At 47.1% G+C, this 22,180-nt stretch overlaps 1 protein-coding gene across 13 annotated transcripts in view; it reads right to left on the bottom strand.

Annotated features, from left to right (window-relative positions):
* The window catches only part of CAST (calpastatin), a 757,786-nt gene that overhangs the window by 151,817 nt on the left and 583,789 nt on the right, over positions 1-22,180 (bottom strand). For all 13 annotated transcript variants that reach the window (XM_069627659.1, XM_069627661.1, XM_069627656.1 and 10 more), the window contains 2 exons: positions 3,341-3,436; positions 2,886-2,987 (listed from right to left, as the gene is read on the bottom strand). In XM_069627659.1, coding sequence (XP_069483760.1) covers positions 2,886-2,987; positions 3,341-3,436 — 198 coding nt within the window. The remainder of the gene's footprint in view (positions 1-2,885; positions 2,988-3,340; positions 3,437-22,180) is intronic.

Genomic DNA, 22,180 nt, shown 5'->3' with positions numbered 1-22,180 from the left:
GGAAGGCATGATTCAGCATCTTGTGACAAAAATGGCAAAGGCTTATCAAAAAATAAGTAGTTCAATGTAGCCCTCTTGCCAAAATATATATATTTTTTGAAACAGTAATGGTATGCAGACAACCATTCTTTGTGCCCTTTTAGAAGCCACCCACCTTTTTGTGACACACAGACAGAACCAGTTTCAGGTGCCAGCTAGAAGCAGGCAGAATTGGATTCACCATTTCACCATATTGAATTTCCCTTGCAGGCAGCTTAAGCAGATACTCAAGTTCCCTTGAATAGTCTATCCTCCAGAATGCACCTCTCAATAGCCCTATGGCTTCAAGGACAACATTTGACACATTTCATGGCTGCCTTCCCAAAGTAGATGATCAGTCCCAGCCTCCATTGTAGTTTTTTACTTTGTACTGTCACCACTTTTTATTTGCTGTGGTCATTAATAAATGTATGTTTTGCACATTGTGAAAATTCCAATAATTAATCTGTTTTAGACCCAAGTTACTTCTTCATGTACTGCACTCCTGTTACCCGTTCAAAGTTCGGTTGAGCTCAAGGTGGAAAATTGAAAGTTTTGCATGGTAAACGCAAATTACTTGACTGTGGCTGAAGATCGTTTGAAGGTCATCACCTGCAAGGACGAATCGTTAAAAAAATGAAATAAAGTGTAGCTGTTTCAACTGCACTGTATTTGCAGAGTTGAGCTATTCAAACACTACACCCATTTGGAAGAGAAAAATGATTTAGTCCAACAATAGTAAATGGGAATCAATGAGTCCGCCTCATCTATGCTGCTCTTTAAGCAGACAAGCCAGGTCTCTGAGAAGAAAGGAACATCTCATCAGCCAAAATCCCCAACCTGTACAAACCTTCATTAAACAAGACTACTAGAGCCACTTCATCTTTGACAGTGCAGGTCTTTAGCTCATGGAATTTACTTACAAAATGACAGAGCTAGCAAGAAGGTGCCAACAGTACCATCTAGTTGCAGAAATGTACTTTGGTTCTGCTTGAGTAGAAAAAGCAGAACCAAAGAGTGGGTAGACTGTGAACCCCTCACAACAGACTCCCAGCGATGTAGAAAGGGGCGGGAAGGTTGTCACATAGTTCAGCTATACACAGAAGTGAGGGGTCCATCATAAACGGTCAGGCCAATCCTCTATGGGCATGATGAAAGCCATCCTGAGAACGGACTCCCCCTGGTGCCGTTAGTTTGTTTAGGTGTGTATAAAACCAATGACCACTAAACACTGCTTGCCATCCAATTAACCTCGAATTGGCAGCAACAATTTAATTCTACAAGGGCTTATTTCATACCACTGCAAACAAAACCAATTTGTCCAGATAGACCCTCCAGGTATAAGCACCACCCGATGACCTGCAGAGTTCTTCGAGGATCTGGATCCAGCCTAACACTCTTCATTGTCTATATGGCACCCCTAGGCCCAGGATTTGCAACCATTTGCTCTAGTTTTGCATTAGAACTCCCATTAGCACTAGCCGGCACAGTCAATGGAAAGGGATCATGAGAGTTCGACCAAAATATCTGAACTGCATGTTGCAGACCCTCTCCCTACGTGGACTGCTTTGCAAACCATTTACCAGTAAGGGGACGACACTTTGCTATACCTAAAAAAAGAGGTCCACAGATCAGGACATGCAGCGAGTCAGAGACTGCCTCACCTTTGACCAAACAAGGGGATCAAGGGCACATCTGGAGATCTTTCCGACTAATACTGAAATCATGTTCACTGCCAAAACTTGGAAACTCCAATCCAAGAGTTTTTTCAGAGATGAACCATTACTGTTTTAAATTCAATCACTCCTCAACACCCAAATCACTTGGATTCATTACTGGGAAGAAAAAAAAGGCTCTTTCAAGATGCACGACGACAAAATATTGCAGAAAAGCTGGTACAACAGATCTTTTCTATGCCCAACTTAACTTCAAAACCACTATTCTGGACACGTTTCTCATCAAGATGACAGCAACGCCATGCATTAAAGAAATAACAATCACTGCAATTGTTTAGCATCAGTGGGCCTCAGTGAGATCTAATTGCGGACTGTATGCATAACAGTTAGAGACCCAGATCTGGGCATAACCCTCCCAATTAGGGTGACTTCTCCAAAACTAGAGAGTGAAGGATGGGAAGACTTTGAATCAAACATAGGCATTGCTCTGGGACGCCCTCCAGACCACCATTTTCATCCTGCCACGACATGACAGGGGAAATAAGACCAGACCAAACTGCTAGGACACCTCTTCTGCACAAGTCCATTTGCAACCCCATAAATATTTCAACATTATCAGTGAGGTACACCTTGGGCCTCGAGGCACAACAAGCAGGGGACTAGCCCCAAAGAAGAATTGCAGGTGGATACTCAATTAGTCAAAGAATTCAGGACATACATCAGCCATACCCTAATAGGCCTACATGGGCTGCCAATGCAGGACTACATACCTTGAAACCCTCTTGGACTCTATACAAGGCCGTCACAACCACTAACTGCTAGTACAAGTAACCCCTGCACCAAAAGCCACGTAAAACGGCAGACTCTGAGATGTGCAAGAAGGAGAAGAGTAGAAGCTAAGCACTCCAACTATGCGCATAGGAACCAGACCAATGTCCATCAGACAAGTCTCTAAACTACTGCAGTTCAGTAAGGAACCCACATTCTGATCAAAGAACTCACCGAGCTAAACACCAGCTCCATCTTCCATCCAAATTGCCACAATGAAAAATCACCATGTTACTGCAAAAAATAATGTATTGTACAAAACATTTCAAATGCAAAAAGGGGTGTGCCCTTGAGCTCTTTGGTTAAAAAAAAATACCCTCACATAAGCCCCCCGCCACTCATCCCACCACACATGCCATTTACCTTGACTTTGTCCACCGCTGGCTTGGTGTCCTTTGGTGCTGGATCAGACGTCCCTAGAGTGTTGGAAAGCGCATCCAGAGGGTCAACCGACTTTGGACTTTTCTGGGGGAAAAAAGCAGAAAGGGTGCGTCATGACACTCCATGGATCTGCCTTCAAGAATGGACATGGAGTTGAAACAGTCATTGTAAATCATGTGTGGGGATAAAACGAGAGTTTATAAAGTGCAGAATCAGGTCCCCATTAATGTACACTGCATATAAGCGACAGAACGGAAAATGCCAAGTCATGCTCCGACGTCATTTCCGGTAGGAGAGTCAACAAGGCATAAACTGTGGTTAAAACAAACCCCGGGGCTTTTCTGCACAGCGCACATCAATTATTTGTATGGAACCAATGGCTTCGAAAAGCATTTACTAGAAATGTCTTACGCGCGATGATGCACTGAGGGACTTACTGAAGCAGGCGCTGGCGCCGCCGCAGACTTAACGGTCGAAGCAGCGCAGGAAGAAACCACCTCTTTAGCGGGAACGTCTTTCGATTTCTCGGCACCCTGCAAAGAAAGACAGCGTTTGACAAAGGCACCAAGCCGTCTCCCAAGTCTGACTTCACTGTCGATGACACAACATGAATGCTTGTTGCCTGGCTGCAAGGGCGCTTTGTTTAATACGTAAGACCCAGGAGAGCGGCTTCACAAAACTATGGCAACGCAGCCTGGGTTTTCCCAGTGAAACCACATTATCACTTCTCTGAAGGACACAGGCTGGCCCAACTTCAGAAGAAAAGCATATTATAATAGCAAAGAGTGCAAACTATTTACAGTCTGAACACAGGTCTCAGGAGGGGCACAAGCACGACACAGGTAAAGCAGGTATCCCGAGGCCCAAATCACCTGTCTCTGAACTCCACGCATCTCCTTGGATTTGTTTCTTAGGAGCGTTTGTACACATACGCATAGCTCTCAACCATTTGTGTCACAAAGGCGGGTGAAATCACCCGATTTTGTTTTTGGCGGGTGAGACGCCCATTGGAATGAATGGGCGTGCAGGAGGCTTGGCGGGCGAGTCAGACCTTTACAAGGCGGGTGACAGCTATGCATACGTCACTACTGTTTGTTAAGCAGAATATTAAAACATCACAGATCTTCGCAACAGATCAGAGCCACAGAATGAATAGGATGCTACGAAAAGTACGCAGCTGCCCAAAAGTTGCCCTTTTATTTTTGCAACGAATACGGCTGTCAAAAACATTGCACTCAAAAGAGGCCGATACAGTAATGTGGTCTGTAGTGCCGTTCAAATGCAGACGCCATCAGTAAAAGAATAGGACCCCTCAAAATGGAAAAACGCATCATCTTTTCTAATCAAAGCGAAAGTCAGCTATCGTCTATACAGATGGCTTAAAAGTGGATGGGTATGGTGGGGACTATGGCAAAACGAACAAGCACTGGCAATGCCAACAGTTTTGGCTTTCGTGTATGTGTCGGATATGCTTTTGCCGATAATGGCACCAACTGGCCGTTGATGGGTAACAGCTGCACAATGGTGCAGGCCCTGGGGCATATAATAGCCGTGCCTGCAATACCTACACACGTGCCAAACTGTTGGCATTGTCAATTCTTATTTTGAGCGGACTTCAATGAAGGAAAAGTGTACTGCTTTAAAATCAAGTGGCCGAAGGCACACTTGGGTAAGGCATTTTTATTACAACAGTAGCTTATTGACAGCTCCAATTAAGCTGCTAGTCCGTATGCGTCTGCTGAGAAATAACGAGCACTAAGTATGATGTTACTGCATGATAAAGCTTTTGGCCAAGAAGGGGCAGGAAGCGGGTGGGGGTGGCCATAGGGATTAGCATGCCCATGGCCACTCAATGGGTGGATCTCCCTCCTCATATCCCACCCCCCTCCTAGCAGTACTCCAATGCAAATTCTGTGTACACATAGGTGGCGCACCACCAAATAGCCAAAACTAAAAATGTGGCACGAGGGAGATAAAAGGAGAGCAGTCACTAAAAGATTTTTAAAGAGGAGGGACCATGATCGAGAGGACACAGAATGAGAGAGGTGTTTTAGGCTAAACAACAAGACGAAGCTTTTCCAAAATAAACTAACGTAAGAGGGAAGATTAACGATAAAGTGCTAAAGGCGGACAATAAAACATGAACCCCGGCCGAGGGATGTAGCGTGCTCGTAATATTTCTATGGGAAGCTCTAATCCAGTACCCCTTTGTAATTACTTACTGTTCCCCACTCTTTACGGGACTCGCTTTGCTCCGCTTTTCTTTCCCGCTCAGATGCACTGCTCTGTTCCTCCTAAACTGTTTGATTACCGTGTTTTCAAAGCACGCTCCTAAAGCCATGTGAACAAAAAAAACCCCTCTTCATCACAACTCTGCGTGCATTCATTACAAACATGTGCCCTGCTCAGGACCATGACCAGACCCAGCCCTATACATCACTAGAGTTTCCAGTGCCCCTGGAAGCATGCATCTACCTGGACTGCCCCAACTGCTTCTAAACGAGCTACTCCCGCCAGGTGCAGCCTTCCTGTGGAGGGGATGGGCGAGGGGGGGTCTACTATCGCATCTAGTACCTCCTGTAGACAGGTGTTTCTTTTCCGTGCATTATTCATGTGCTCCGTCCGTGTAGCTCCCCCATGGGAAATATTTCAGTAACGCTTCTGGAGAAAACGTTGGTGCTTCAGCTGCAGCACTTTAAAGATGTCCAACTCTTGGATCAGATGCAAGCCAGCATGCAACCATGTCACGGAAGTGAAACCCTTAGTTCCAGAATAAATGAGCTGAGACATGGGGCAGGTCCAGGCAGTGTTGGGGCGCTGCTACTGGACCTCTCCGCAGCCTTTGACACAGTCAACTAGCACATTCCTCTTTTGTATATTTGAAATGTGGCTCGTGCCCATGCTCTTGGTTGGATTAGACCCCTCGGTCTGACCAATGACAATCAGTGGGCTTATCCCCATATAAATTAATATGCTTAATGGACTGCGGGTTCCCACATGGATCCCGGTTATCATCTCTGCTTTTATTATCTACCAAACGATTGCTTGGACTCAGCCACACCTTCGATGTTGCCATTAAAATTATGCAGATGGCATGCACTTCATCATCAAACTTGATCCTAACCCTGATACAGAATGACTGTTACCCATCTACCAAAAGAGGATCCAAAGTAGTTTAAAATAATAATCATTAAAACATGAAATTCCCTAGGGTGGCAAACCTCCTGGCACTTGGCCACAATCAATGGGCAGATCAATTAGGGCCTGAACCAAAATCAACTTAAGTGGCCCGAAATCTGGAGGTAGACTCATTATAAATGATCAATGAGTCATCGAACCTCAACCAGTGTAAAAAAAAGATTTGTCTTTTGAAAGATGCTTAAGCATATTTTTCATGATCTCTGCATTCCCAGGATACGCCTTGGACTAAGGGCTCTTGACATGTCGCATCTCGATTACGTGGACATCAAGTTCCTGGACTTCTAATATCGACTCAAAGGGGCGGGGGGCAGGCGCAGGATGCAGCCGCCAGCTTGCGTCTTCATTTGTGCTGCTTTAATCACACTACACTCGTATCCTGTGGAAAGCAATATTATGTTCACATTTCTTTCCATAGTTAATAAAGCTTTCCAGGCATTGGACACCAGCTTTATTCGTGACTAGGTCAAACAGTATTAGCCAGTTTGTACCCTGAGGCGAGGTCTTCCTGTGAGTGCTTTGTCATGATAAGTGAACGAGTGTGTTCTGGGAGACCATTCCTTCTGGCAGACTTGTGAAGCACTGTCCCCTAAAAACTAAAAGAATATGTTCTTAAGTAAATTATCTGTAAGATCACTTATGGTGACTAAAGGGTTATTAGAGGTTGAGGAGGCAGCAGGAGCACTCCTAATACTTTATATGCCAGTATTCTGCTAGTCTAAATAAAATAAAAAACACATGATGGCTGTGCTCAAACGTGTCCATGCTGATTTCCCCAAGATAGGCCAGTATTGCCACGTAATACACCAAATAATGTTGGCTTTGTTACTAATGTACTGTAAGAAAACAGGTCCATGCTGGCTGTGCCACTACAGGACTCTCTCCGCGTAAGAACACACATGTTGGCTTTGCCCATAATGTCAGTAAAAAAATCTATCCCAATATTCACGTTTCTGTTGTGGGGAAATTACCTGGGGAGGGGAAAGGGAATTAAGAAGAGAAAAGGAGGTTCTGCAGAAGCTTCTGGAACATAAGGAGATCTGGGCTCAAGACTGGGAGGGGAAGGGAGCATTCCAGAGGGAGGCTCCTGTGGAAGAGAGCTCTACAACCCACTATCTGCTTGGAAAAGCGTCAGATCTGCAGTGAGCTGGAGTTAGAAGATGGAAGGGCTGTAGCAGGGAAGTATTTAGGGAGAGAGAGTTGGATGTAGAGGGTCCCAGGCCCCAGAAAGCCTTGTGGATTGATGTGGAGGGTCTTAAACGTGATCCTTGCATCAACCGGGAGCCAGTGGAGAGATATCAGGGCTGGAGGGATGTGGTCCGTGAGCTTGAGTCCAAGGATAATTCTTGCAGTACTATTCGTGATTAGTTGAAGGGGGCAAAGGATTTAGGCAGATTATGGAAGAGGCTGTTGCAAAAGTCCATCCTAGAGAGGACCAAGGCTATGGAGAAATGGAGTTCCTGGGGGAAGGTGAGGAAAGGGAGAATGCCTCTGAGAAGGTGCAGCTGAAAGTGGGCCTTCTTGGCAAGGTCCGCGTGTTTGGAGAGATGGAGTGAGAGGAGTCGAAGAGGACACTAAGGTGTTTTGCCTCACAAGAGGGTAAGGTGAGGGGACCCATGGAGGGTGGCCAGAGAGTAGGGGGGGGAGGAGCGAGTTGGGGTCAGAATGAGAAGATTCTCAGCTTTACTGGCATGAAACTTTCTGTGACATACATTGTAAACGTCTTGTTAGAAGACAGATTTGTGAAGCTAACTAGTGCTTTGTGTGTGCTTCCAGCTTAAGAATGGACCAATGAATTACCGGTAATGTTCCTTCTACGGAATTTTCTCCCACATTTTCCTCATCAGATAGCATCCGTTCCAGAGTCAGATGCTCGGAAAACCTTTCGACAGGGGGCGTAGTGCAACCTTGACTAGGCCCTGGATCCATCTTGACTCGATGCAGCAGTCGCCGACTCTGGAAGTGACGTTGGTCGTCATACATATACTACATCACTACTCAACCCATACCTCAGTCCCACCATACCCAAGCTCAGCTAGTGCGGAAGAAGATTCTGGAATCGGCTGAAAGCAGCCACAACTCTTTTTTAGGATGAGGAACAGAACTGCAAGAATTTGTAGAAGGACTCCCACAAAACAGGGCAAGGAGCCAAAACTCATCTCCTCTTCTCCCAAGCCAAGAGAAGGTCAGACATCAAGGAATGCAGGCACTTTCATAGCAGGGATGGATGGGAGGGGGATGAGGAATCTGCGGAAGAACAATTTATAAAGAAAATTACCGGCAAGTCATTTCTCCTTCAATGGATTTATTTTCTCCCGCGGATTCCTCCTCGGATAGACCCTCAAAGCAGTATGTAGTCTGGCAGCGGGATGAAAGTCCCTAAACCAGGAAGCTCGGTAGCGCCGCTCTTCTAAAGCTAGCATCAGCACCACACAACACATCCAAACAGTAATGTCTGGTGAAGGTGTGCAAAGATGACCATGTTGCAGCCCGACAGAGCTCTCTAACCGGCACACTCCTCTGGAGTAGCCACACCCTGATGCCCGGCACAAGCCCCCTGCGTGTTGGTAGCACTCCGCTATACAGAACGTAATCCACTTAGATATGGTCTGCTTAGAAACAGCCACGGAAAAAGCTACAAACAGCTGTTCAGCCCCCCCTGAACACTGCTGTCCTTGCAACATAGAAACCAAGAGCCCTCTTAGGGTCCAACCTCTCCTCTTGCCTCGAAGGATGGGGAGGAGGGTAGAACACATGCAGGTCTATGCCCTGGGAGATAACCATTGCGGTCAAAAGTCCCGGTCACACCTTCAGCTATACCTTCTCGTTAAAGAAGCAGAGAAATGGAGGCTTGCCTGACAAAGCCTACAGCTCACTGGCCCTTCTGGCCTAGGCGATTGCCAGTAGAAAGGCAGTCTTCAAAGTGAGCAACCAAACTGGGCAAGAATGCAGAGGCTCAAAAGGAGCCGCCATGAGGCAAGAGTACCAAGTTAAAAAGGAACAGGTAGAAACTTATTCACAAGGCCTTTTAGGAATTGGGCCATAACCAGGATTGTAAAGAAAGACCCTTGATCCCGAGAGCTTTTGAAAACAGATAAAAGGCACCAAGTATCACCTGCAGGGCTGACAAACTCCATCACTGCAAAGGTGGCGCACGAGGTAGGGTCAATCTCGCGTTCCCTGCACCACGCCTCCTATCTTTTCCATCTGCATGCGTACGGGATCAAGAGTAAGAGTCAGACACAGAAGGTTTTGGGTTTGAAATAGTACTTTTTTGTCAAAATAATAAGAGGGGCTGGGAAAACCCTACCTGTTCCTAAGTCTATGGGAGGTTTTCCTGGCTCAATAAAATGAACATCTGCGTCAGGTTGTTCAAAAAATAAAGCGTTCTCTGACCTGTGTCCAAAACCCTAAACTGACCCTTATATTCTAAACTAAATACAAGTTGAAAAGGGGGATTTCTCGGAACTATAAACGTATAGCTTATTCTTGAAGTTTCAAACAAAGTTCTAGAGTGCAGAAACAATATACAACCAGGAATATATTTTCGACCAGGAAAAAGAGGGGGCTACCTTCCCCTATGCTTTTTCTGGCTTATCACAAATTTGTCAGGAAATTCTGATAAAGTCAAAAATGCTCCAATGTTTCGCCAGGAGATGACTCTCTCCCCGAATATTCATTTTTATCTACTTTGTTATCTCACAGTTTAAAAAGGTATATGGGTAACAATTCCACCCTTGAATCCCTACAGTCTTCATTGGTTCAATGGTCTTCTTGTTACTCAGAAGAAACAGGGATTTCCTTTCATTGTCACAGTTGAGATATTTACTTTCTCTCTCTCTCTCTCTCTCTCTCTCTTTCTTACCCTTGTTCCCCTCTCAAGGGGTATGACTCCCCTTTTGTCACTATTCCGCAACTTCGGGTTTTTTTCAATTATCTTCTTATACTCGATTTACTTTCCAGCCATGGCTTCACTGATTTGCTACTTCTCTCGTTTCCTTTATTACTCCAAGTGTTAAGGCTCTTTCCTTACTGCATTGACCGTTATGGTTTCTTGCTTTAATCCTGCTCCTCTCCCTGGTATACTCCCCTGCCAGGGAATTATAACTTCTCTTTACCAAGGTGAATGGGTCCTCCCTTTGATCAATGTGCCATACTTTCAAAGTAGGGTTCTTAACCCTTTTGCTAATTTCTTCTTTCACCCCTGGTTTACTCTCCTGCCAGGATGTCACAACTTTCTGATTTAGGTTTTAGTCCAAGACTCATTGTTTGCCTGGTTCACTATCCTGCCTGGGCTTCATCGCTTTCTTTCCACTCTCTTGTATCCAAGAAAGAACACTTCTCCAATAATGGGTCACTGGCCCTTTCTTTGCAAGCTCTGCATCAATTGTACTGTCTTAGGTTTTCAACACTGTTTGGTTCTGTACCAATTCTACTGTCTTCACTTAGTATTTTTGCAATGTTTGTATAATTTCTGTTACTTTCACTTAGGCTTTTCACAGTGTTCATATCCGTATCAATTATATTGCGTTCTGTTAGGCTTTTTCGCAATGCTGGTCTCTGTGTTAATTATATTGCCTTCTCTGTTTGGACTCTCTTGCATTGGGGCTGGCGTGCAGTATTTGCCCTGAAGTGCCCCGTAACCCAAGTGCTCTCCCTGGTATTTCTAGGTGTCTCTGCATTCTTCGTGCTTCTCTGTCCTCTCCACTCCACTCCACGCCCGTTGACTGGCAATGCCTTTCGTGAGCCCCTTCATTCCCGCTTGGCTTTCCTCAGTCTGGAAGCACCAACTCCTCCCAGCTTGTCTTGGCTGCACGCCGTCTGTTAGTTTCTGAGCAGCATGCCGCTCTCCTCAAGTGTCCCAAACAGCGTCAGAACAAGTATAATACAGTGGTAAGCTCAGTCTCCCTCTTTCTGGTCGCTCAGCTGTGTGCATTTTATATGTCCCGGTCTTACTCAGTTTCCAACGACTAGAACACAGCGTTGGTTTGCTGTGTTCAGTCATCCTCATTACTGCATCCATCTTGTCTCAGTACTAGAGAAGGGTGGGTGCATAATATTGTTGGCTAAGAAAGCCTGGGAATTCATCATCCAAATTCCAATATTCATATAGCAGTGTGGTATAGGTCCTTGGGTGTTACAAGGATATACCACGGAAGGGTTGTTTAGATCTAATATTCTCTTGCCTCCCTGGAGTTCGTCTTCCCCCATGTGGTCCTGCCGCAGATAACCACCCCCAGGGTCAGTATTAGGTAGTTACTACCCTTCCTTGGCTACATAGGAGAAGCTTCTCTTCAGAGAATCAGTGATGATATGCTAGATTCAGCACAACGCGTACAGCGATCTTGCTGATGGTCTGCGTGCAGCCAGCAGCACCTCAAGCACCTCCTCTATGAGGTCCCAGTCATCATATCTCATCCTCACAATAGCCATACATTTAAATTGAGGGACTCCGGGTGTTGGTGCAACACTGGACCCTGTGACTGGGATAGGCAGTCTGGCCAACATGGCAGTCAGAGAGGTGAACAGATGGCCAAGTGCAGGATTTCTGAGTACCACATTCTCCTCACCCAATTCAGGCGATCAAGATCATGGTCGCTTGGAACCTCCTGAGAACCCACTGGATGACAGGGATCGGAGGGAAGCCATAGTGGAGGTCTAAGTCCCACTCCACTCGGAATACATCCCTAGTGTGCCTCTCGCTGGGATTACCCTTGAGCAGAACTGTCTGCACTTCCTGTTGGACTGTGAGGCAAACCGAGCCCCTGTTTGGGTACCACACTGAGCGAAGATCTCCTCGAGGACTTCCTGGCACACCTCCCACTCGTGCAAGACTGTCCTCTGTCTGCTCTGGGCATCCACCAGCCCTTTTTTCCATCCGCGCCAGATGGACTGCCACGGCCGAGATCTGGTTGTCTAACAGCCAGAACCACAACTGCATTGCCTGTCTGCAAAGGGGAAGATACCGTACAGCTTCTTGCTTGTTCAAATAGGGCATGGCCACTGTATTGTCCGTCATGATCAGGATGTGTTTCGCCCTTCAGAGAAGGCGCAAAAGCAGCTCCAGCCTGTTGGTATGCCACTGGGTCTCCATTATGGACCAAAGGCTGCTCACCTGCAGATCATTTCAGTGAGTGCCCCAACTTTTTAAGGACGCGTCTGTGACCACCTTGACCTGGGGCCACCGAAGCAGGAACCCCTGCAATCATGTTGTCTCTGCTGGCCCGCAAAGTGAGAAGACATCCTTCAGGGTGCTGAAATACTCGGACCACTGACCCCTCAGTAGCCACTGCAGCGATCTCAGGCGCAACCTGTCCTCTGGCACTATAAAAATGCAGAAAGGCATGAGGCCTAAGAGGCAGAGGAAGGAGGCTTCTGGCAAGCAGGTGCGGCTCTGGAGTAGTACGACCATCGGTCACCCACTGGTGACTCTCTCCTCAGGGGATGGAGGGGCGATGGGGACCTTCCCATCCCGAGTGTCCAGGACTATCCCGATGAACTGGAGCCTTTGGGTTGGTGTCATGTGTGACTTCTGAAGGTTTAAGGAGAAGCCCAGTCTGTGCAGCAGCGAACAGGTGTCTTGAAAATGAGACACAACCTGCTCCAATGACTTTCCCTGGATCAACCAGTGGTCCAGGTATGGAAACACATGACCATTGGATCTCCTATGAGGAATCAGAGATATCTTCTGTACCTCTGATGGATGGGCATGTGGAAATATTCATCCTGCAGATCCAACGACACCAGTCAGACCTGCGACTGCAGATCCTAGAGAATTTCTCGTAGTGTCACCATTTTGAAATTGTCCTTCCTCAGGAACTTGTTCAAGGTACTGAGGTCCAAAATGGGATGCAGCCCTCACCCTTTCTTGGGTACCAGGAAATACCGGGAATACCAGCCCGACCCTCTGTTCGGGAAGCACCTCTTCCACAGCACCCTTCAACAACAAGGCTTGCAGTCCTTCCTGAAGCTCCTGTTTCTGTTGTATGGGAGCGGGGCATGGTCTGCCTGCAAGAACGGTAGACAGTACCCCCATTGGACAAGCTGCAAGGCCCAGGCACCAGAGTTTATCTCCCGCCATTGTGGCACGGGCTTTCCAATCGTCCGTCCAACCGGGGAAACATGGGGATATAACGCAAAGCAGCTTTGCAGATGGTACCGTCCTCACCGCTGCCGTGGTTGTCTGCTGGACCCTAGAGCCGGCCCCCCATCCCCTTCCGAAGCTCAGGAAATGCCTCTGCCCATGCCTGGGTTATGGGGGCTGCGCCTTTCTCCCGAAAAGAACAAACTGCCAAAAGCCTCTATATCTGGAGAAGCCAAAAGATAGTTTAGGCGGTTGTTGGACAGCCAGGCACGGTGAATTTACAAGCAACTGCCAACTCTGAGTCCATGAATTTCTCTAGGCACTCATCGGCGCTGGGGCCGAACAGATGCTCTGCATCAAAGGCAATGTTGAGCAACTTTGATTGACAGTTGGGGGGTGGGGCACGAACTGTGCAGGTAAGCTTGTCTGTGCATTACAGTTACCAACCCCATATCCCTGCCCAGAAAATCTGCAATACCCAGGCCCGATTGCAGACTTTGACAGGCTACCTCCTTGCCATCGTCTACCAAATGCAGAAAACCATCCTGCATTTCAGAAGCCCAGTCTGTGCAGCAGCGAACAGGTGTCTTCAAAATGAGACAACCTCGTCCAATGACTTTCCCCGGATCAGCCAGTGGTCCAGGTATCGAAACACATGACCGCTGGATCTCCCATGAGGAATCTGCATTTTTTCACCTCATATATAATTCTCCACAGGCCATGCGTGTAGGCCATGAGTGTATTTGGCAAAAGAGCACAAATTGTTCACAGCCTCGAGAGCCATGCTACGGGACGAAAAAACCTTCTTGGCTAAAGTGTCATCTTTTTTCGACTCCCTATCGGTCGGCAAGTTGCAAGTTGACGTAGACAGCCTTGTATTAACTGTGGCTACCTAGAGCACTAATCCTTCAGGTGCAATATGAGTCAAGTAGAGGGGATCTCCCATCGCAGGTAATTTCTTTTGTCAACTCTGAATCCACTGCAGGGGCAGAGCAGGGTCTTTGCCATATGAAGGCAATGGGGTCTGCAAATGCTGCATTGAATGAAATTGCCCTCAGTAGGTGGGGCCTTATCAAGGATATCTGTGAGCTCGGAGGCTGACAGAAGTTTCACTGGCGCACACAAGCCTAGGGCATCCACCACCCTCTTCAGCATTTTTCTATATTGAGCATTTGCATGGCCATATGTTTCTGCCTGCTGTGTCTCCCGGTCGGGGGAGGTATCTAAGCCAATGGCGTCATGCAGGCCTTCGGCCAAGTTGATGAGGTTGGTGAAAGAATCGTCGACGCCTGGCGCAGAATGAAATTCGTCAGCCTGAACCCCCATCAGCTCTGAAAATAGAGGTCATAGTCTCGAAAAACAATGTTCCGGACTCTGGGATAAACGTCTTTTCAAACATTGGCGCCGAGATCAACCTCAATGGCATCGAGATAGTTGGTACTGACTTCAGCTTTTAAGGCATCGTCAAATTAGCACTGGTGTATGTCGGGCACGAAAGCACCGAACTCGACGCGGTCTCCCCAACGCTGGTGGGACCGGGCATAACTGGGACCTCCCTGGCCTGCTTCAGCGAGGGTTGCCATGTACCCGCAGTGGCCACCTTCATCATCTGGAGCATCTGCTCCTTAAAGGCTTCCCATTCGGCCCTCGACAGATTGGGACTTACCTCGCTCCTCTGAACAATCAGAGTAATGCCGGTGTCAATGACTACATTTCAATTTTGTGAGAAGAGGAAGACGAGTGGCTTCTGGAGTGGGACTGCTTTTTGGCCTTCTTGTGGCACCTGCCCTCTTTCTCCAGAATGGGGTCCTCCATCTTCTGTTCGGACGATCGTGTAGTTGACTGGACCGGCAACTCGGGCCTCATTTTCAGTTTTGCTGCCTGCTCCCGTAATGACTGGGTTAATCTTTTGATACAACCCGCAATCTTTGGTGATGTGATCGGCCCCAAAGCACCACACGTAGACACTGTCAGACATTTTGGAGTTGCAATCAGTGCACTTTTTAAAATCTGACTGTTTGGGAGTGGGCATGTTCACTTAATGTTGAATTTATTCAAACAATTTGATGCAAAAATGCAGTGAGAATTCTTCTCACAAGAGTCATTCCTTGAGCAGCGTGCTGAGCTATGGGGGGTAGCGAGGTAGTATATGTACGATGAGCGAGGTCATGTCTGGAGTCGACCACTGCATCAAGTAAGATGAATCCACGGCTGAGTCAAGGTGCATTACCTCCACCGTCAAAAGGTTTTCCGAGCAGCCAATGCCGGAAGGGATATCTATCTGATGAGGAAATCCATTGAAACCCTGAATGCAGTTCTTATCAGTGAAGCTCAAGGTCTGGCAGGAGATTGGTATATATTGTACGGGGGCACGCAAATAATTTGGTCCCAATTTCTTGTTCCCTTTCAACTAGTTTCAAAAAAACAAAAAAACAAGACAGTTGCAATTCAGGACTAGTACATCAAAATCCCTCCTGAAGAACCATCCCAATAAAAGGATGGGGAAACACGTGTAGAGGGGCTTAAAGAGAAAATGGAACTAATGTGAATGACAATCAATTGCCAAACAATGGAACGAACTGTATAAGTGAATCTAATTGCCAAATAATGGAATGAATTGTATGATTGAATCACTTTAAATACAATCAATTTGGAGCGCAACAATGGAGTACTTGTGTCTTTTTTCATTGTGTTATACTTGACACTGGTCAGTCGCAGTGTCTCAAGCTCCATGTGCAGCAAACAACCAGATCTAAATAACCAAACAGATCTAAAGTAAAGTAAGCTCGCCACATTTGCAACAGACTGACATTTTCTAAAAATACTGGTAGGAAACAAAGGTTACTTGATTGAGCCATCACTTATGATGCCTTATAAACGCTACCAATTGAAGTGTTAAGTGCTGCTCCTGCTGTGACCTATGAGTTGAAGTTTCCTGCCTAGAACAGGTCTGGAGGCCATGAGCTGGGTGACTCTAGGAGTCCAACTGGTGGGAGGAGTTTCCAGTAGGGGGTCAGGGAGCCTAGTGCCAGTTTAGAAAGGCAATGGGGGGACCGGAGTCGGGAAAGAAGGCTAGCACGGATTGGTCTGTCTGTCTCCTAGCTGACCCCAACAACATCTAGACGAGAACCCAGAGGGTCCTGCAGAGCATCAAGGACTAGTTTAGTCTTGGTGAACAGGACCTCAGAAAGCTTGCATTAAGGCTCAAAAGTAGGGTTCAGAACATTCTGGAGCCTGTACCAATAAAGAAGAGTGAGGTAACTCATCTGGGGCTTTGGAATGGTGAAGGCTGAGACTCAAAAGCCTGATCACTCAGACAGCATAAGAGACATTTGTGAAAGAAGTTCATCCCATGTTTTATCATTTCTTTGATGACGATTCTGTTTATATTTAAGTTCCCCACTCTTGTATGGAGTCCATAATAAAAATCTTCAACTTTGAGTACCTGGTCTTGGCATACTTCTTGATCCCACATGTCCAATCTGTGACACCTTACTTAATGCAGAGGAGGTGGGGGGTGGAAGATTTGTCCCCAGGCCACACAGGCACATTGGGTGTGGGGGGGCAGCAGGGGGTTGGGAGACAGCACAAGCTCACCAGGCACAGGTGGGAAAAAGCCTGGTAGCAGAACAGACCCTCTAGAAAACACACTATGCGCTAGTATACATTTGGCCTGTGAGCGTAGGTGCCTTGGTTACAAGAGTCTACATGCCTAGGGGTATGCATGTTCATTGTAGATTAAATGTCTGACTGCGCAGATGTCCCCGATATTTGCCTGAAGTTGCTTGAAAAACCTGTTTAAACTCCTGCCTAGATTCGATTTTTAATTTGCCATTGAAAATTGCTCAAAAGTGTTTAGAATCGAACTAGATATATTTACTACACATTTGCTTACAAAACTGCACTTTTGAATTGCATGCGGATTACCTAAAGTGTGCATTCTGGTGTGTTACTGCTTTGCCTTGTGTTCACCTCAGAACTGCTTCATTTTTGGTATTCCCTCTTCAATTGCTTGAGCATACGACCCGAGCAGATTGTAGATTTGCCCCGGAAAAACAAAATGCGCCCAGAAGCATGTTCCTGGTCCTTTGAACTGTTAAAGGGCACGGAAGCCCAGCCCCTCAGCTAACATTTCGGGGACGGGCAGGGGTTCAGCAAAATGACGTTGTGCGCCTGTGCCCTCTCTAATCACCATTCTGGTGCCCCATTAGTAAGATGGCCAAATCACTTCTCGTCACCGAGAGACAACTTTTCCAGTCTTGGGTTTACATGTAACAAAAAACCTGAGAGCTGTCGTCTTGGTTAATTTCCAATGAAAAACTCAACCTAAGCATCGATACCAATGGAGTGCTTTGTTTCTATACGATTAAGAAATTCGCTAAACAAACATAAAGCACAAGTGACCTCCACAGCATGGCGTGCTATTCAGATCCCTATAAATAAACAGCCTAGCCCCTTAAAAAGGAGGTTGCTGCATCACTGGGTGCGGCAGCATCAATAGCCCGGGCTGGCCAGGATATCCCTGCTCCGGCAGCACTCACTCCCCTTGCTGCCGTGCATTATTAATGGTAACACTACCCGCCAGGGACGCTGGGGAGGGCGCCTCCTTTCACAGACTGTAACAGGAGCGCGTGACGCAGCACGGTCTGCGGCCTACACAAATTACGGAGCTGGGTTTCTATTCTGGAACCAAATAGCCACGGATTGGAGCCGAAAGAGGCTTTTTCGCCACACGAGCAGATGGAGCGAAGAAGCTTAAAAACACAGAAATACCATTTTCCATTTACAAGCACATTTTTGATGTTTCTCGTCAAAGGCCCAAGTTATTTTGGTTGATCTACACATATCACCACCTCTCCCCGAGCCCCCCCCCCTCCCTTGTTCAAATGAATCCACACTGCATTCCGGGGGGCTCCCAGGATCACATCTAGGCGCTGTTATACACGGCCACTAACCTATGGCTTCTGCCATACACACGGTGGCCCGCCGCCCTGGGGGGCTGTGTGACCTCCTCCCGCCCCCTAGCGTCTCTGGTACCCGTCACCTGTGGAAAATGTGAAAACCAAGCATGCAAGAAACGGTCCGTGGCAGTAGCCTGGTTATTCAAACTAATTCCCGGAGCACTGGTGCCCTTTTACGCCACTTCCCGAAAGCTGGGATCGCAGACTAGAGACCCGGGCTGTATATTGTAACTCCTGGTTGCTAGGATGAGGCCAGGCCTTTGGAGAGAATGCTAGAGCCTACTTCCTGACACCCTACACGGTGTGAGTCAACAGAAGTTAAGAATCCATCAGCCCTACACGTAAAAGGTAAAAACGACGTTTTCCTGCACGATGCTTTTCGGGTGAACAGTTTATATTTCGTTTAATACGTGTGCGCCCTGACTGTAGGGCCCTAGGAAAATTAACATGGTGGGGCAAGGGCACGCTGTCAAAACTGAGCCTCCCACGTGTGTTGTGCATTTAAACATGCACAGACAATAAGTCAAACACACCCAGCGCACGCCAGAGGAGCGGAGAAGCGGACCCCACCTCTACACACAAGTGACGCAGCTCCAAATGAATAAACACCTGAATGGTGGTTGCTAGAGGAATAACGGCATGCGGAAAATAAACTTAAAGGATATCAAGAGAAAGGGCGGTGGTAAAAATCACATCATACGAACGCAATACAGAATCGGCGACTATCCAAAAAACAGCAACAAGAGGAGAAAATAAGGAAAAGTCACGGAATGACCGCGTCTGTGTTTGTCTTTTTACAGACATACGTTAGCCACAGTTCCCCTCACAGAAGGAATACACGCGACGCCGCCGCTGCGCACCTCCTTTCAGTTGCACGTTGGCGGGTGCGAGGACAGCACTCACCTGTCTCTGCTCTGCTTCGTAGCTCGTTCTGCTTGCAGTCCCTTCACTCCAGGCACACGCCAGCTGCTCTCTACAGCCTGGGATAGGACCTCGCTGCTTTAAGCTCACCGCCCAGTTAGACCCAGCCCACAAGCATCCCTCGCCGCCGAGCCCCCCGCCCCCGCCTTTTCATCTGGAGACCTCCCCACTCCCCTGACTGCTGCCAGTGTGTGCGTGTGCTATTGCTGGCTCCCGATATATACCTCAGACTGGCAATTATGTGAATCGTGGGTGCTTATGGGAACCATGTGTGGGAAGTTCTAAATCGGGCTCTGTGCCTTTAAACTACAGTAGGTGGCAATTATACAGCTGCTTTCCTCTGACACGAAAGATGAAGGCCGCATTTGAAGACCCCCTCCCCATATATTGTCGGCATCTGGAACCGGTTTCTTCGGTCGGCCTTTTCACTGTTGTGCAAACTAGTGAGCCGCTTTATAAGAAAACCTAGTGCTCAAGATAACATCTGCTGCACCCAGCAGGTTAAAACACGCATTGGCAAAGCCAGTACGTTTTGGATGTGCCATCCTAACTAACCTCAGTCTCAAATGCACCAATAACGGCACTAGTTACCAAAGAGTGAGGTAAACATTGAGGGGGCTCCAACAAGGGGCTTTGCCCGAGTGCTGCCTGTGGCCTAAAGAGTAAGGGCGGTGGCCTAGAGGGGTGGGGGGCAGGCAGCTTAGGCAAGGGTCACCTGCCCCAAACAATAGCTCGTGTGACTCTGCTAATATGTATTTTGGCCACCCCGCGTGGTTTGAGATGGGCCAGTCACATCCATTCTGCATGCTGTATTTACATCTCTCTGGCTTGGTTGGTAACTAACTAGAGCATTGCCTCACTTACTACATAAACAATTCAACTCATTCTGTCAATACCTCACCTATAAGAAAGTGGAGAGGGACAAATGGCGCCAATACGGGCAGGCCCGGACCCAGGATTTGGGCGTCCCTGCATGGAATACCATGCGTGCCCCCGCCCCTCTAATTTGCATACTCAGGCACATCAGTGACATCGAAAATGATGTCACAGAATGAGGCGGATGCTGCAGGGGATCATGGGAAGTTACATTACAAGAAGTTGCCAAGAGTAAGTCAGGAGTCAACAACTTCGTGACGTCCAATATACGAATAAATGGTCACTGGTGTCATTGTCTATAGCGCAATATCAGAGGTGACGCTTCTTTGGAGTAGTGGACAGTGTGAGCTGAATCAATTATAGGGGCTTCTAAGTTTAGCAGATAAGACACAGTGTGATAAAATCATTTGCCTACGAGCACACAGATGTTGGGTTAAGGGGTGAAGGGAGGACTGGAGATCAGTCACTGGAGGCACTTGAGCGCACATCTTCCTAGCAGTAGTTGGTAGACATTTTGTTTGATACATGTATGAAAACGACTTTGTTATGAAGTGACAAAAAAATTGGAGAGTTTTTGTCAACTGGACTAAACTACTTTTTCGTGTTAAGTAAACACGTGCGGCGGCTGCCACCATAGGCCCTGCGCAGCTACTAATGCACCAAACACAACTTCTTAATGCTTGTGTAATCATGCAGGGTATCATTGGGTAAGTCGTGACTGACAGTATCATGAAGAAAACCGAGGAAGAAACTTGTTGAGGTGTGATGATGGACACGGAGCCACAGCGGATGTAAGGTACGCCCTTTTCATGGCTGTACATACATATCTCTGTGTAGGCAGATGGTACCAAGCAGATAACATGGCAAGCAACCGGCACACCACCACCCAGACCGGCCTCGACTCTCTCTCTCAGCCTCTCTGTAACTGCCCCCTAGTGGAACACTTACTCTCAAACCAGTGGCAGTGTTCTACTGCGCGTGTCATCACGGAACACTGACCCATCCAGGACATCAGCTGCATAGTTAGTGACTACTTCGCAACTCACTTTTAAGTCTGCTTTTAAAGCTTCTTTTTCCATACATCAATAAACATCAGAAGAAAAAACACACCTGTTTATCACCACCAACATGGCAACTAAACTGTGTGCGCCATGTTCTCACTATTAAAGTTTGGGATTTCAAAAGGTGTGCGGTGTAACAGAGCTAAGCAGCTCCATACCCGAGCAGGCTGGCCACACACCAAACGAGAATGTAGGCAGGAAAGGGAAGGCAATGAGTAGCAAGGAAAAGAAGGGCAAGGAGGGCGCAAGGGAGGCACACGGGGAGCGGTCGGCAGGCAGAGTGAGGGGAGATATCACCAGCTAAGCCTTGTTCATAGTGGTTCAAGGGATGTACCAAGACCCCTAGGGCAGAAACTGCATTCAGTAGAAACCATTCTGACATAAAGTGGAATTTCCAGCAGGGCATCCTTCCTGTGTAGAGGCGGGATGCAGCAGCGGTGGGACATCCCATGGCAGCTGCTAGTGGAATGGCCGGTTGTCATAAGCAACAGTTTCTGTTGGATTGAGTTTTAGAATGTGGGATTTTGGACATTGGGTTACACATATATATTATGCAGTAGAACTAATTGAATTGCACATTATAAAATACATTCACACCTGGAACTTGTGTGATGGCCAATTCAATAGACGTACAAAAACCCAGATCTGGGCAACTCTGCACCCACTAGAAACCATATGGATGGAAACAGTCAATTGGAATTTGTACCAGGGCACCCTGCCTTTGAGGGAACAACATAAGACAGCACAGGCGAATTACAAAAGTGCACAAAGTCAGCTTCCACTAAAGACATTTGTGCCACCTGGATTTTGAGACATTAGACAAGCTATATACCCAGTTAATAAACAATGAAAATTCAATCGCTACTAAAAAATCCCCATCATAGTAATGTGTGACCAGAACATAACCGGTATATGAGCATCCAGATCCAGCAGAATCCATCCAAGGTCCTGCAAGTTTCCCAAAGAGAATAACCAAGGCACTGTTGAGATGTGTTTCTGTGTGAGGGCCCTTCTTCAGGGAGTTAGTGCAGCCATATCACTTCTTCCCTGGCACCCAAGTAAGCACGCTGTAAAAATATATCTTACCAAAGGACATTATTTAAAATAGGCAACAGTAACTGTCAGATAAACCAACCATGACTATGAATTGCTTCCTTTCCTCTGTTGCGCACTCCT

The sequence above is a fragment of the Ambystoma mexicanum genome, chromosome 6p (genome assembly GCF_040938575.1).
Source record: "Ambystoma mexicanum isolate Mex_15411 chromosome 6p, UKY_AmexF1_1, whole genome shotgun sequence".
NCBI classification, from domain to species: Eukaryota; Metazoa; Chordata; class Amphibia; order Caudata; family Ambystomatidae; genus Ambystoma; species Ambystoma mexicanum.
This window is presented reverse-complemented; position numbering and strand designations above follow the sequence as displayed.